Below are 16386 nucleotides of genomic sequence, written 5' to 3'. Positions count from 1 at the left end.
ATACTGCAAGAAGCCACGGCATCATGGGTTCCGGTATTTTCTTTCCATGAGCAAGATGGCTTGCAACAGTCCCAGTAGCGGGTAGTAGTGCCAGATCCACTCAGTTTGGCAGCAGCTAGGCCTATGGCTAATTTAAATCTTGTTATTATATAGAACACGAATTTCTTCGGCAATGAAAGGAAGTCTGACAGTGTATTTGCAAAAGCTGTGTAGGTATTAATGTTGCTCAATAAAGTTGCTCTGTTTATGTAGGTATATTAATAATGTGTTACTTACCAATAGCGCAGAATAATGCAACAGCAGAAGTATTCATGTCTAACAGCTGAATAACTATGCCAACTACAAGTTGAATTGAGCCTTATATACTGTTCGTCAAGTGTCATCTTTCTGCGTTAATGTCATCTAATTGCTTTTTTGTTTTATCGATCATGCGATCGAAAGTTTTAGAAATCGACTCAAGTACGTCAATCCAAAAATACAATTTCTATTGTTTATACGAGTTTAAGTAAGTATCGCACGTGTTCTGAAAATGATTTAAAAAACGATATATTTGGATAGCAGGTAGTTAATGTTGGTATTAATTTGAGCCAAACAGTGAATTTTCAGGATGATTTTTCATAAATTATTTATTCTTCTTTTTAACAGTTGGATTGCAGTTAGTAACAGAATTTGTGGTGATATGTCACTGTAAACAATACGTTGAATAAATTTCGTGTTACTTAAAAATTAAAACTTTTGATAATATTCATTTTGAGTGGTTATTGTTGACACTTGCCTAAAGGCTTTCCTATAAACTCACATATTGTGAAGTAATCCAAATGCTTGGAAGCATCAGATTACTATGTTAGAACCGGTTATGAATTTATAAATTCAACCATTTCCGAAGCACGTTGTTATGAGTACACTAAAGGGCACAAATTCTATATTACTGAAAATAATGCAATTATGTTTAATAACATAATGTATTTATATAAATGCACCGAAAAAGTACGAAACTTAACAGAAACTGTGGGTAACGTGAAAGATGAGTAATTTCTGAATCTATGAAATAATTAAGATTAATGCGCATTGGTTATCCATGCTCATCCATATCCAGTTTTTTGGATATGGATGGAGTATGCCAAAAAGTTTTAAAATATTTGTGGTAGAATCATCGAAATCAAGAAGCACTGTCTATTAAATAGGTGTATGTATCGAAATAATTCTATTCAGCAGACAAAAATGTTTGGTTTGACGTTGTTGAGACGAAAACAAAATGGTGGAATTGAAGCCGAAAGCAGTATGTGGAGATTATTTAGTATTCTGAAAATTTTATGTCATTTTAGGCCAGCATCATATGCATATTAAATAATTTTCCAGTTTCTTAAAATCAGATGTGAAAATAGAAGCTTTGTAAAAAATCGAATGATGATTAGATACCTCAGTGACATTTAAAGGTGTCAAATATTGCTTATCAACCAATTGTATACTAAGGCCATTAAACTTAATTTTAGAGAGAAGCTACAATAAATTATTAACCATTAAATATAGGAATGACAATGGAGACGATGAATGAAGGAGATATTGAGATTTGAAATTAAGTTGAGACGCTTGATGAGCACGATGTCTTAACGGAATTTTCGGAAAACGAACAACAATAACATTAAAAAATCAAGAGCGTAAATTTATTCCTCGGCGGCCAATAAGTCTGATTGACCTAAATTTTCCCAAATTGTCCAAAATTGAAACTCGAAATACTAAATTATTATATTAACACAAATGTGGGGCGTAACGTTGTTTCATCAATTTACCGTATTTCTTGAATAGGGTCTGTTACATTGTATCCAGAAAATACATCCGGGATCAATTATTGGTTGATTTCAGTCTAAAGTGTTTTTAAAGTTCCAACTCGAAACGTATGAAGTCGCATAATCTTTGAGTATCTGCCCATTGTTGTAATAAAAATAAACCTTCCGTATACACTCATTTTTGCCACTAAGCTTATCATTATCGGAAATATTTGAGCTTTCTTGATGAACATTATATCTGCCTGAATTAATAACAAACTGAGCGTAGTACTATAATGTGCACATGATTATCAAATCTCTGAAACAGCTTGTTGTTACAATTTATATTTTGTAGTATTTTGATAGGTTTTCAAACGGTAAGTGAGACTACTGACTTAAATTGATTAACTATTAATAGAAATAATCAGTTGTTATGTTGGATCAAGAGAACATTTACTCTTTTTCATGTTTTGGTATCATTCTTACCGTAAAACGAATATAGGCAATTATAGCTGAATGCCGGTGAGTGAGCGGGGCTTGTAAGATGTTTGGTCAGTGAATATTTACTTGAACTTTTGTCGTAAGTTGATGTAATTTCGATCGTTCTTCGATTCGACATTCTACTATTTTCAGCGTAATATTTTCAGGTGTTTCAACGACGTTGAATGCAGAGTGATTCTTTGTTAATGCGTCATACTCTAACTAGATATTCTGTGTCAAAGTCATGAAATTTAATTTAGTCCACCAGGCCCTTGTAAAATATTGCATACGAGTTCCTATTTCAGATTCATTTTTTTTATTTCAACAATTATTAGATAGTGCTACGCACGGTTTGCTGTATGGTTATTTACTATCAACATTTTGTAATTTGTAATGAAGAGGTCTGACGGAATTTTGAATAACAGAATTGTTAGACTAATTTAAAGGTAAAAATGTTTACATACAGGGTGATGTGAAAATGGCGTCATTCATCTGGTAGTCTTATCTTGCTGTCTAGGGAGTACACGAAAAGTAATAAAAAAAAAATTCTTAACCCTCCAGCGGGCGCGCCCGCGGCATAATGCCGCATTTTTCAGATTTTTTGTTATAAATACTATGCATTAAAACTGACGCCGTCGTTCTTCCAGGTATTCGTTCCCAATACATTTGTCCCTTCATTCCTATATCGAACAGACCCTATTTCGGTCAGCATTAGTTGCAGAGTGGCATTTAGTAAGAGTGTGCAATTTTTGCCACTAATTTGCCGCGGTGCGCCTGGTCATGTAAGTATAATAGTAATATAATTATGGAGTTTTTTGTTACGAATTGAGCATATTTTGATACACATTTATTGTGTTTGGTTCTTTATGGTGACGTATTGTAGATGTATGTCGTTTAAGCTAAAAAAATGTATATAAATTTTAAATTTTTGTTCGAGGTCGAAAAAAATTGAGTCCGGACGAATTAAAAAAACCGTTGCCATAGGTGGTGAGATAATTAGCAGATAAGCAGAATAAGATGAATACAATAGAACATTAACGTGAACAGAAGTCACGTAATAGATGACGATTTTGACAGCGATTCAGACTAGGAGCCAGAAGTTACTGAAAGTAACGTTTATAGTAGTGATTCCAAACAAGAAGCAGATAAAGGAAAAGCAGAATCTGAACCAAGGGACCAGACAAAGATTATCAATTTTTTATTGAAAAAAACAATTATATGTACTTCAGATTTTTATTTTTAGACTTTTTACATATATATTTAATTTTGTTGGCATTTTTTCAAGTATTATATGTAGAATTGCATCTATTGTTGGTTCCTTGTTTTAATTTCACTTATTAAATACATCTTAAAGTAGTAAATGACGTTTTATTTTTAAGAAAAGCATTTGCGGTGCAGTAGCCGCGGCGCGCCCGCTCGTGAGATTTTTAAACCGCTGGAGGGTTATTAAAAACTGAGCAGATATTTGCAGAAATCTAGATCACAAGAGCGGTAATTACGTCTTTTAATGTAATCAGTCTCTGGAGTATACCTGTTACTTTTTAGTTGTCAAAAACTCCCGTAACCATGGGAGAACACAAGACGTGATAACACGGTGGGTTGGACTGTAAACGGTAAATTCAACAGCATTTGTTAAATTTAGGAATCTGCTTTTTGGAAATGTTAGTATTGTCAAAAAGAAATTGTTCTTTTATTGGCATCATAAGTTCAAATTGATGTGTTTCCGAAAATACATACATATAGACCTTTCTTTGTTTAACTTCAAAAAACTTTGTGCCCGTGTATGCACGAGGAGATGATCGAGAAAAGTGCACTTTATTGTACTTTCGGTTAATTAGGTGGTACTGAATTTGTACGGGTCTTCGGTAAACCAGATATTTTGTGTCTCCTGTGTAGGTATATTGCATACATGGCAGGATTGCAGCCCTTTCTCGGTCATTACCCTGTGCCCAGTTGCCTGGGAAAGTTTCAGTCGTTGTGCAATGCCCCAAGTACTCCTGGTGTTGTTATCTCCAATCATGTTCTACTATCTCTGAAACCCGAGCATACCTTGGTCGTCCACTGTCTGTCTCACTGCCTGGATCCAATGATCCAATGTAATGATTCTTATGTCAATGACAAATTCTCATTACCTGTACTCTGTATTCAATTTTATTATTAATTATTTTTGCTCAAATAATCATTAAAATAATAATCGTTATTGTTGTTACGTCTTCACATGCATGCGTTAATAATATTCATATCCTACTGTTTACGCAAATAACTATTACCTGAGACCACTACTGAAAGTAGTGTATAACACACTACCTATCATCTAAGTAAGTTCCATTATATGCATTGTAAACCGAACGCAGGGTAAACCAAACGTACATTTCTGTCATCATTCATCACAATATAAACATTATGACTTGTATTAAAAATTCTTACCCTACTGAAAAGTGAGTCTGATGGTTTTAGAAGCAAGAAGTCCAAGATTTCGTCCACAAACAACATTAAAACTTTTCGGGAAAATGTACCCCTTATTGAATATTTGTTTATGAACGTATGATGTTTTAATTTGTAATTCTTTACTGCTGTCAACTTTTTGAGCGTTGTCAAAACTGACCTATTTGAAGACATACAAATTTGTCTTTCAGTTTAATTTATTACGGTCTTAGGTAAACTATGGTACATAATTCGAGTCGTAACGCAATTACGTACTCATAACGTACGTTACAACTCGAATTATGTACAGTACTTTCCCTACGACCGTAATAACTTACTAACTCTAAGAGACATTTGTATATTTTTAAATATGTCAGTTTTGACAACGATTAAAAAGTTGACCGCAGCCCAGAATTACAAATTAAAACGTCATACGTTCATGAACTATCGTCAAAATTCAAGAAAGTACATCTTCCCGAGAAGTTTTAATGTTGTTTGCGGACAACATGTCGGACTTCTTGCTTTTGAAACCATCAGACTCACTTTTCAGGAGGGTAAGTATTTTTTAATACAAGTTACAACTTTTATATTGTGATGAATTATGACATAACTGTGCGTTTGGTTTACAATGACTAAAATGGAACTTACTTTGATGGTAGGTTGTGCGTTCTGTACTCCTTTCAGTAGTGGTCGTAGGTAAATACAAAAGATATTAATAAATAGACCATGCTAGTCATTCATAAATCCCGATTTGTTTGTGACCAACATTGACTTCTATCGATCCGCGATTCCTCAATGAAAAATAGGTAGTAGGCATAAAAGTAGGTACTAGTCCGTATTCCCCTCATTAACGGTGTTGTCATGATGAATGTTTCATTATGTTTCCTTATTACCATCTTAAATTCTTATGAATTTTTTATTTAAAATTTCAACGCTGTTTTTGAATCTAGTGTCACTAAAATACACTTGCTTGTCGCTTATGACAAACTAAACAAGTATAACACTAAATACCCTGATGGCTACCCTTTTCTTGATATTTTCTTGTTGATGCCAATCACATTTATCAAATTGAATACCGAGCCGGCCAAGCAGCTCTCGTAAGTACCTACTTTCATATAGACTGAACCATTGTTGCTCCCATCGAAAAACGTAATCAAATCAAATGCATCTGTCCAATCTGAAGTAAATACGTTTTTAGCTCACGAGTGCACCAACATATGTCAATTTATATGTCATTACAATTCATTATTTCATTTATATAAAAATCAAGGTGTATGTTTTAAACAAAACATGCATTTTCAGCAATTTTCTTGCACAGAAGCTTAACAAATTGAATTAATTGAACACTCTAAAATGTATTTACAGATTTATTTTTTTTTAAATGTCAATTAATTTAGGGTCATGGTCAAATCGTTATTTTCGGATCCAGTTTTGATGGTAAGTTCTTCAGGGCATTCGACTTGTTCGAAATTGACTTGTGGGTTGTCGGCATTTTCATACCAGCCGAATCTGAAGTGGCAACCAGGTTGAAGAACTTCAGGAAGTTCGCTGCATTCTGCATCGGAAGATACTCCACCATATTGCTGACCCCAACCGGATTCGGCGGCACCCCACTGAGTTGAACAACCTCTGGTGAAAATACCGACACCACCTAGAAGTAAAATCGATTAGAGCTAACGATCAGCAAACTATAAGCTATCTATAAGCTTGGTTCCTCAAATAGATGGTTACTAGGGGCCTCAATGGTTACTAGGGGCCAAACTTTACCTCCGGGGATTTGAATGTCAAATTGGTTAGCTCCCAAGTCACCACCAGTGTTAACGTTTTGAACTACAAAAGTTTTGCCCGATAGAGCGTTGGTGAAGGTAAGCTTAAGACAAACGCTGCAGTATTGAACGTCAACACCACCAGCGAATGAAGCAGCTACGAAACCATAAGCAAAACTGTCATTGACGGCCCAGGGTTGTAGGTCGTTACACATGTAAGAAGTACCATCTGAAAGGTTAAACACAGTTAGTATTTTTTCAAAAAGTATGAGAAACAACAATCGTAGCCTGGAGAAGCTTATTTTGTTCCGGATCCTATTAAAAAACGTACCGGAGTCACATCCAGAATGCACGGAAGCATTCAGTTTAGTTTCACCATCAACTGCACAAGAGTAAACAGCATCATGAGTTCCACTGTTCTCTTTCCATGAGCAGGATGGTTTGCAGCAGTCCCAGTAACGGGTGGTTGTACCAGATCCACTAAGTTTAGCGGATGCAAAGCCTACAGCTAAAACAGATCTTTATTAATTATATACTTAAGCTGATAATTTTTTTAAGATTATAAAACTCTGAATCAATTTTCTCAAATTTATTATTTTTTTCAATATGTACATTAACACACATTAATTAATTTGACAAGTAAATAAGTTCACTTGATAAAAACAGCAACATTTTTACTTTGGAAATTTGATGCAACATATAGTGTAATTTTGCTCATTAAACACAATTAACTCCTTTGCAATAAGCGAAAATGTTGGTAAAATGTTCTATGAGAGTTGAAGAGTAGCAGCCAATTATGTTTGCTTTATTGTGCGTTTCTGGATGGCAGTTAATGTAGGGAGAAAATCAACCCACGAAGTAAAACTTTGTTAGAAAATGTAGTGATGTGACTCATTACTTAGTGATAGTCATCTATTAAAGTCGGTCAAAATAAAGGAGAAAAAATCAGTTTTAAAGCGACAGCATATCATAAATTATATTTATTTTAGCTTAACCACTGGTATAGTTAAATATGAATACATTGCTTTTTCTTCACATTGCTTGAATTTATTCAAATATTATTTGGAAGATTCAACTATCGCATTACCGTTCCCGTTAGTAATGTTGGTAGTGTATACGCTTCATAATGGTGGGTTAATCCGTGCAGTGCGCTTCTGGCATTACTAACATGGTCAGCTAGCGACATTTATAATTTGGAAATTTTAATTCTAATTGAAAGAACACTTTACTTGTCTATGGCCTTACTTATCACGTGGATATTACATATCACAGATGTTTGAAGAAATTGAATACTTTTAGTAACATGTAGTAACTACAAAATACTCACCCAAAGCGCATATAACTGCAACAGCGACACTCTTCATGTTTTTGGATACCTCAGTATGCAACACAAAATGACAATGAAACCCAACGTCGGCAATTGATTTATATAGGGAAGTTGTTCCATATCACTTCGACTTACGTATTTGCTACGTCACAGTACTCAAGAAGTTATATCTGCCGATAAATATTGCCAAGATGAGTGTTTTGATCACATTTCTTACACAAATAAGCCGTCCGTAAGTCCGCCTTTTCACGCGGACCAGTCTGCAGCGCTTCTTAGTGGCGCTACTGATCAGCGCACGTAAACATTGTACCAGCCATTCGGCAGCGCCACGACCAGGACCAAGCTTAACGATTATTTCTGCGTAGATTTTTAAGTTTTGTTTTAATGATACAAACTTTATTAATACGTGCTTATTTATCAAATATATTTTTTAAACATATGTGTTTTATGTTATAACTGAAAATGTGTTACTTATAATAAAATTAATTAAACATAAATTATGTGAATACCTTAGCTCAATGTTATTCCCAGCTTTTCTTCAACTGAAATGCAATTTCGCATTCAGAAGCGGATCCAGCTTTCGAGTCAGGGGGGGTCAAGTAGTAGAAATTTAGTCTTTTGTTGTCCATGAAATTAGAAAAATTCTCGTTAGTTGTTAAAAACCCAGCACAAGGGGGGGGCGCCATGACCCCCATGACCCCCCCCCCTTCTGGATCCGCCCTTGTTCGCATTGTTGTACTTATTCAGGAAATTTAATTGTTCAATATACAGGGTGGTTTTTTAGTGCGATAGAGTCCATTATTTCCGATGGTGTTGAACTTTCGAAAAATAGTTTTATACAAAAGTTGTTGACGCATAAAGTGCGCATATTTTTAAAATTCCTTATATGATACAGAGTGTCTCAGAAAAGCGAGGCAAGATCTAAGTTTATTTTTTTAAGTAAAACCACCCATTTTTCATTACCTCACGGAACGCAGCTTGAAACGCTGCATATGCACCGTAAATGGTTTTTTCTTACTTCCGACGTTGGCAGATTATCGCCATTTTAGTAAAATTTTGCTTAAAAACATGGTATCTAAAAATTCATTGTAAAAGCAAAAAAAGCAGTTAAAGATACCAAAAAATACGTCGTTACAATCACCACAGATCCGTTAAGAATTCTATTGAACCAAAATATCAATACCTTGTACAGGGTGTTAACAATGTGACTTCAATCTAAAAGTTTTTAACGCAATATAACTTCTGTTTTTCAAATGGAAGTACCTGTATATTAATACGTCATTAGATATTCAATTTACAAAGTTACAAATTTGCATTTACACTTTAAGCTGTTAAATCAACCGTTTTCAAAATATAATTTATTTTATTTAAAAATTTCAAAAAGTTGCTTCATTTCGTAAGGTGGCTATGGAAGTCAATAAATAAGTGTTATCTTCTTTTTTTGTTCTGTAGAAGAAAGTATTTTTTCTGGGTCATTATTAAAAGAAGCAAATCTTGTTGACTATTCAAGCTCATTTTAAAACTGACAATATGATGAAAGCATACACTAGCATGCATTTAGGTTGTAGAGACACTGAAGTAGCTCGTGTGAGCACCAGAATTTGAACCTTGACCTTTTCTAATGACTAGGAATGACCTTTGCGAATGAAGAAGTGACCTACATGGTCAAAGTATTAGGGTTTTGCGAAGACAATTTGCGTGAAAGCGTACGCGTTTATGCGGCGCATATTTGCAGTGAATTTCTAGCATTGCTATGACTAGAGAACAGACATATTTTTTGTACGCAAAAACTATGAATACTACAAGATTTTACAAAGGGCACAAAATTGTGAACAAATGATTAGTGCATCAACCTATAAAAGATGAGTTGATTTCATGCTCCAACTAAAAAGTTCTGGTAGTTTTTGTACCACGACACTCAAGAATTCACCACTTGTTGAAAACGGCTGAATTCGAGTGTTGCATCAAAATATGAGTCTTACATAAGAACAAATTCACAGCGAGTTTCACTAAAATAGATCGGACCATTCTCCCGATATTTCGAAAAAGATAAGTTTTTGAAGAACTTTTACATTTTTTGTTAATAAAATTTAGGTCATATCGTCTTCTTTTTGTCCAAAGAATATCGCAGTACCCTTTTGATCATGAGCTTACGGGACACCCTGTATTTGTACTCCCAGTAATTATTCCACGATCGTGTTAAAATCCATAAAAACCCTTAAGTACTTTTCAGTTTAAACAAAATATATATTGAGTATATTTTTATTTCCAGTAATTATCCCACGATTCTGTTAATATCCGTAAACCCTCCTAAGTACTTTGTAAAAAAATTGTGAACCCCAGATTCATTTCACATTCGTCGATTGGAAGTTAAGATCGTACAGCAGAATCGTACGTGTGTTCAATCATCCGATTTACAACAAAATCGTACTGCAAGAGCGTCCAACAAAATCGGTCCGACGGCGTTGTACGTGAGTGCCGGGACTGACGTGTCCAATAGGTAGGCCCGGGACGAACGCATGGTGCTTCTCAGCGCGCCATAGACACACACTTCAGAGTGGCCCGTGTGAAAAGGCGCTTAAAGAAAATGGCTTATACTTAAATCTCACTAGACATTTCCGTGTTTTTTATAACATATTTTTGCTTTTTCAAAAAGCCCCTGGCCAACCGTAACAGTACTAGATATATATAGATATATACTGTGCATCAGTTTACCTACCAAGCACGACAGAATGGCATATCTTCCATTTTTAGAAAAGGTCACTAAAATTTGCAGGGTATCATCCTTTCCTTAAATAGAATGCAAATTCAGATGCAAATTCTGGGCTCATGAATTTTGCACAGATATGAACCCATTTTACGTATATCGAAACTGTGATTCATATGACGATTTCTGTTTAATAATTCAAAAAATTATAAATAAATAAGCCACTGTTGATAAAACGACATTGATAAAATAATTGCTTGCAGTTTACTCGCGACAAATTACCCTCGGTGTTACGACAATATGGGCCGCAGTGGGAAAACTTGCCTCATTGTTTCGAGCAGAACAAATTCACAAAAATTCCAGATGACGTACTTTGGTTTAGAAATGCGTTGCTAATAGTGTCAGTAATATATTAATTTACTGATGTTCATCTAAAACTTAATATACCCCTTGACAAAAAATGTAAGTAAGTTTTGCGGCATCAGCCCCGGGCATAAATATAAAGTACCTATGACCACTATATTACGATTGTTTTGCAATGCGGTTTTTCGTGGATTTACTCGCTTTCTTAAAGGCTGGTGATCTTGAATTACGAACAAATCAGTGAACCTGACAGAGCAAATTTCAGGATCTTATAACAATTCATTTTGCAAATTTGACGATTTCCACAAAGCAGCATTTTTTACCTACTTTGAGAACGATTTTGACGATGGTCGTAGATGAAATGTTGAACTATATGGCCATTTATGTCGACTATTTTTATAAAATAAGAGGTAGTATCTCGTCTTTGTGGACTGGGAGAGAGACATGAGCGCGGTGAACATTACAAATAACATTACTCGTGTTGCGGGATACCCAGGAGGAGACATTGAGTCAGATTATGACATATAGTCAGACATATAGTCAGATATTGTAAGTTAATAAAAAGGAGACCCAGTCCGCGCMAACCCAACATCGAAAGTTTGAAATAACCTCACATTCAGGAATCCTTTCAAAACGAACTGCAAATGCTATATGAAAAAAAAACCCACCCTKAACAGGAGACCAGGTCTCCCGATGACATCTGGCACAAACTAGAGTCAAATATACAAGTGAAGGTCGTCCTGGATGAGGATAGGCTGCGGGAGATTTGGACAAGCTATGGCGAGAGCTTTTTAACGATGCCCGAGCAGAAGAAGCTCATAACCAACAACAACAGCTAAGCGTGCAGCTAACTCATCAAGGCAATGCACTCCATAAAAAACGGGAAAAGTCCTGGACCCGACAACGTAAATGCCGAAGTCCTAAATTGCGTCAATATGAAACATCTAACATGTATTTTTAATCAACTATATTACACCGGGCAAATACCGAAGACTAAAAACTGGTTCAAATCCACATTTGTGACAATACCTAAAAAAACCAAACCCGAAACGCTGCAAAGACTATAAACTCATAAGCTTAATGAGCCAATGCACTTAAGACATTTATGTACATAATTCATTCTGGAATATACAAGTTTGAAGGGATGAGCGGAGAAAAGCAGTTTGGCTTTATAAAAGGCCTCGGTACTAGAGAGGCTTTATTCTCGATCAAGCTTCTAGTACAAAAGTGTTATGATCAACGACAGAGTGTGTTAATATGTTTCATTGACTATCAAAAAGCTTTTGACAATGTGAAACATGATTTGTTGATCAGTAGGCTGCGAGAAATAGGCCGCGATGACAAAGATGATAGAATTATAAAACAGCTCTATCGGGGGCAGTCTAATGAAATCCGAATTAGAAAAGATCTCTTGACGTAGGAATTTAACATCGCAAAGGGGGTCCGGTAGGGATGGATTTTGTCTCCCATGCTTTTTAACACCTACGTGTAGAGCATTTTTCAAATGGCTTTGGAGGGCGTGGTTACTGGAATAAAAGTAAACGGCAAACCCATCAACAACATTCGATATGCGGATGACACTGAAATACTGACTAGTAATCCGGGGGATCTACAGGACATACTAGATAGAGTTACCGAGGTGGGCGAGCAATTTAGTCTGAGCCTTAACATCACAACAACTAAATTGGTTATTGGTAGACAGGAATTAAATAACATCAACCATACAATCAATGGTGACGCAGTTGAAAGGGTGTCCACATTTAATTACCTGGGAGCCACCTTCAATGAGAAGTGCGATTGTGATGAGGAGGTAAAAATTCGACTCGGAACTGCAACAACTACGTACCTACTTGAAAATGAAAAATATACTTTTCCAGAGAACGCTACTGTTCCGCCTTCGATTGCGGATAATCAAGTGCTATATATGGCCTATCTTGTTATATGGAGTGGAGACATGGTCACTCAAGGTCAGATCACTGAAACTAATAGAAGCATTCGGAATGTGGACACTACAAAGAATGCTTCGGATCTCCTGGACAGAGCACGTGTTAATCGACAATGTCTTGCTAAGAGCTGGGGTAGAGAGAAAACTTCTAAATATCGTAAAACAACGAAACACGTCTTATCTTTACAGATAGGCAGCCGAAACTTTATACCTAAGCTCACTGTCCAGAACAAAATTGAGGGTAGACGTGGGCCCGTACGTAAACAACATGTCTGGCTCCGCAATATCAGAGAATGGTGTGGCATATCGGATGCTGGATCAATTTTTCAATCGATCAATATTATTCAAATCATATTGACGATAATAACTCACTCGGGTGCATTCTAGTACTTTAATGTAGCTCATGCTGCAAATTTAATCATTACCGCCATTTGAATAATATTCTGTTATTTAGTTAATATGTGTGAGATAAAAGCACTGAACAATAGATCCATTATAATTTTCAACAAATCAACACAAATAGGTATGAGTAATATTTATAAGAAGTAAATGTATTTATCATTAATTATAACTGTTTTGAGTTTCCCTCGTACATCTACTTCTGATAATAATCGCCAAGTACTACTAATGTCATAACAATGCTAAAAAGAATACACAAAAACACTTATTCGAATGCCATAACGTAATGCAGGCAACTGTGTTATCAGATTATTTGATGTTTTTATTCTTAATTAGAACGCGTCCCATATTTGTTCCATCTTTCATTTGATTTAATAAACTTAACTTTGCCAAATACGTGTGTACAGGGTGATTCCGAATTGGAGTAATTCTTTGTAAGGGGTAATAGGGGCTCACTTCGACAGTACGAGAAAAATATTGACAGTTTTTTCGATATTAACAGTTGAAAATCGAATTTCCACTTTGTGATTAAGCATTATTTTGACATTGACATTTTTGGAACATTAACTCCAGAAAGATTTTGGACGGCAATAGATGTTCAGGTTCCAGACACAGAGAAACACCTATTGGAGAGCAGATCCTTCCAGGGGTACTCAGAGCATTGCAAAACCCCTGACATTTTCCTAGGCACCAAATAAATACCTAAGAAGAGCTATATTCCTACCACGTATGTAAGATACGCACGGCATAAGGACATATTAAGCCAATGGCTTACTGAACACCGTTACAAATTGAGCAGGAATTAATTAACCCAAAACGAGAAGCTTCTCGTGAAGAGTCTATAATTACATGTTTATATAGGCACTAACTTGTTTGGAGTTAAAGATTGAAATGTAGGTTTATTTGTATACACATGAATTCGAGGTTATGATAACAATAGTGACATTTCAAAAAAGTGAGTTCTACATTTAACGAATCCTGTTGATTTGACTGTTTACCCTTGTCTATTTCGTTCTCACTCTATATATTTTTCCCTGATTACCGAAGTTTTTATGAATTATGAAGCAACAGCAACAATGTTATTCAGACACATTACCTGGAGAAACATCGTTGCCGTCTTACTGATATAGTTTGTTTTACATTTCTCAGTTTTCAGTACCAATTAATTTTTTTATCATTTTTTCTGTACTTCTAAAACGCCCTGTATAGTAATTTATCAGAACAAGGTATATATTTGGTAGTACACCCATGTCCATGTTCTCTTTACCGAGAAAACAATTCAAGTGAATTTGAAAAATTTACTGAGCGATCCTGTGGCACTTTACTTTACACTTTACTTACTTTACAGCATCAATTCCATTGTGGAAACGAGCAACTCAATCAGTTTTATATATCAAGTAATGGGTACAGAAGTAATTCTATTTTCACAGGAAAGAAGTGTGTTTATTGTTTAGCACTTCATCAGCTTATCGTGATATATCCTGAGTACCGTTAAACTTCGAAGCCCCTTATTCAATCATATTTGATCTATTTTAAATTATGACAAAATACAATTTATTATCCGTAAGGAATGGTACTCGAAATTGAACGAGTTATTAACTTGTTTTATATTGGTATAAATTTAGAACTGATTCAGCGCCCTCACATGCACAACGTTCATTCGAGGATACTTCTATTAATTGAGATGTTAGAACTGTGCTAAACACTATTAGGCATTAAGCATTAAGCAGGCATTTAGACATACTCGCATCTTGAAACATTGTGATATATTTTTTCTTCATTCTTGTTTCTTCATAGTAAATTAAAATATCGGAGATTAACTTTTTTGCAAAATTTAAATGTAGGGTTTTTTTTCGGTTACATTTTTTCTACTCAAGTGGGTCCGTATACCACGTTTTTAAGAGTTTTCAGATTTAATTTCATCTAAAAGTTTGATAACTATAAACCCGTCCCAATTACAGAGCCGATCTAGTCTTGTTATTGCATTCCCAAAAATTAAACAGAAAGCCAGCAAAATATACCTAATATCTCAAATCAGTTGTATCTGATGAAGGAACTAATTCGAACATTCTCAACCGCCTAACAATTCTTTGAATCCTTAACTGATAAATATTGTGAATTAACAGATTATTCTATTGTGGGAGGAATGAAAACACCAGAAGATATTAAAATATTTGCCTGTTGCAAGTGAAATAAACCTGACCTGCGTGTCTAGAAAATAAAGTAAAAGCATTTTACCGTTTTGTCATTGTATTCAACTATTTGCTTATTGAAGCCTATTTGTGTGGTTTTTTTTAGACAGGTTATATAAGCGGAGAAGGTATATATTTATTGAAAAAATTTATATCACAAAGATACAACAAAAATTTCAAGGCTTTCACCGATTTTTTAGCCCATGTTTTTAAAGCGTCGATTGAATAATTGCACAAGTTTAATATTTTTTATGCGTACTAAAATGTTAAGTTGTTTTAACAATTTTATCACACACGTGCAGATTTCAGACACAAACTGATGAGCTTATTAATTTTGAATAAATCACATATCAAAATGACTCATGGCTCGAATTTTTCAAGATTCGAAAATATTTTTGGCTGAAGTGAGTTTCTGCATAGTAATACCCGAATTTTGTCTTGATTTAACAATCTGTACATAAATATTTCTACTTTAAAATTCTAAAATATTTGTTCTTACCAAGGTATGGGTGGAAGTTACAACTTGTATGCGTATAGTGTGTAGTGCATACAAAATCTCCTCATAAAATTTTAATTATATCTTTTCTTATCAAAGTATAGTATTTTGGCTCTTTTTCAAGTCACTTTTTGGAGTTCCAGAGAACTGGTTTCAAACCTAGTAGTTCTTGTCAGCAGGCCTAAGTTTGCAAATGCCGCATGAAAACGTTTGTATAGGATTGATTGACTAACCTTGGGGCTTTGCGGCCTCTGCTATTATTAATAAATTATATAATCAATTGTCACACATGTAGAATTATTCTAATTGTCTAGAGTTGATGAATACATGCTTGACAAATTATGACAGAAAGTGATTACATTCTAAATTGTGGATACATATTCAATTCCTACATACATATTCCTTTTCGGATTATTCGATCAATTTTGCTCTTTAAACGCGGACAAAAGGTATCAATTGCAAGTTTGTTTAAACCCAGCTGGTGAGAACTATGAGACTCGAAACCGTTTCGTGGGTTGCTT

The 16386-nt window shown here is 34.9% G+C and overlaps 3 protein-coding genes and 1 long non-coding RNA gene across 4 annotated transcripts in view; 2 read left to right on the top strand and 2 right to left on the bottom strand.

Moving 5' to 3' along the window:
- LOC109533681 (endoglucanase) overlaps positions 1–362 on the bottom strand; it is a gene marked incomplete at its 3' end in the record, with an annotated part of 1210 nt that extends 848 nt beyond the window's left edge. The window contains 2 exon segments of the mRNA XM_048666212.1: positions 1–127; positions 277–362. Of these exon segments, the coding sequence (XP_048522169.1) occupies positions 1–127; positions 277–313 (164 nt within the window).
- Positions 363–1893: 1531 nt separating this feature from the next.
- Positions 1894–3603, top strand: LOC125504355. The gene is made up of 2 exons (XR_007281455.1): positions 1894–3028; positions 3184–3603. It is a non-coding gene; the product is annotated as an uncharacterized LOC125504355 (long non-coding RNA).
- Positions 3604–6024: 2421 nt separating this feature from the next.
- Positions 6025–7851, bottom strand: LOC125504354 (endoglucanase-like). Its single transcript, XM_048666211.1, has 4 exons — positions 7764–7851; positions 6768–6944; positions 6438–6665; positions 6025–6321 (listed from the first exon to the last, which is right to left on the bottom strand). Exons 1-4 carry the CDS (start codon positions 7798–7800, stop codon positions 6059–6061), a joined length of 705 nt encoding a protein of 234 aa, XP_048522168.1. The 5' UTR covers positions 7801–7851; the 3' UTR covers positions 6025–6058.
- A 4486-nt stretch (positions 7852–12337) lies between these two features.
- On the top strand, positions 12338–12800 carry LOC125504356 (the record flags this gene model as incomplete). The annotated part of the gene is made up of 1 exon (XM_048666214.1): positions 12338–12800. A coding segment is annotated over exon 1 (463 nt), but the record flags the coding sequence as incomplete, so codon positions are not given.
- Positions 12801–16386: the final 3586 nt, after the last annotated feature.

This window comes from Dendroctonus ponderosae, unplaced genomic scaffold, assembly GCF_020466585.1.
Source record: "Dendroctonus ponderosae isolate FM_Combo_2020 unplaced genomic scaffold, Dpon_F_20191213v2 Dpon_F_20191213_408, whole genome shotgun sequence".
Classification (NCBI taxonomy): domain Eukaryota; kingdom Metazoa; phylum Arthropoda; class Insecta; order Coleoptera; family Curculionidae; genus Dendroctonus; species Dendroctonus ponderosae.
Note: the sequence above shows the minus strand (reverse complement) of the source record. Positions and strands in the feature narration are given on the sequence as shown.

What these genes read in the sequence shown, in the direction of transcription:
- LOC125504354 (XM_048666211.1), bottom strand. Translation starts at nt 7,800, where the DNA reads ATGAAGAGTGTCGCTGTTGCAGTTATATGCGCTTTGG. An exon ending in TGCAGTTATATGCGCTTTGG is followed by an intron (nt 6,945 to 7,763) that starts GTGAGTATTTTG and finishes GATCTGTTTTAG; the next exon opens with CTGTAGGCTTTGCATCCGCT. An exon ending in GCATTCTGGATGTGACTCCG is followed by an intron (nt 6,666 to 6,767) that starts GTACGTTTTTTA and finishes TTAACCTTTCAG; the next exon opens with ATGGTACTTCTTACATGTGT.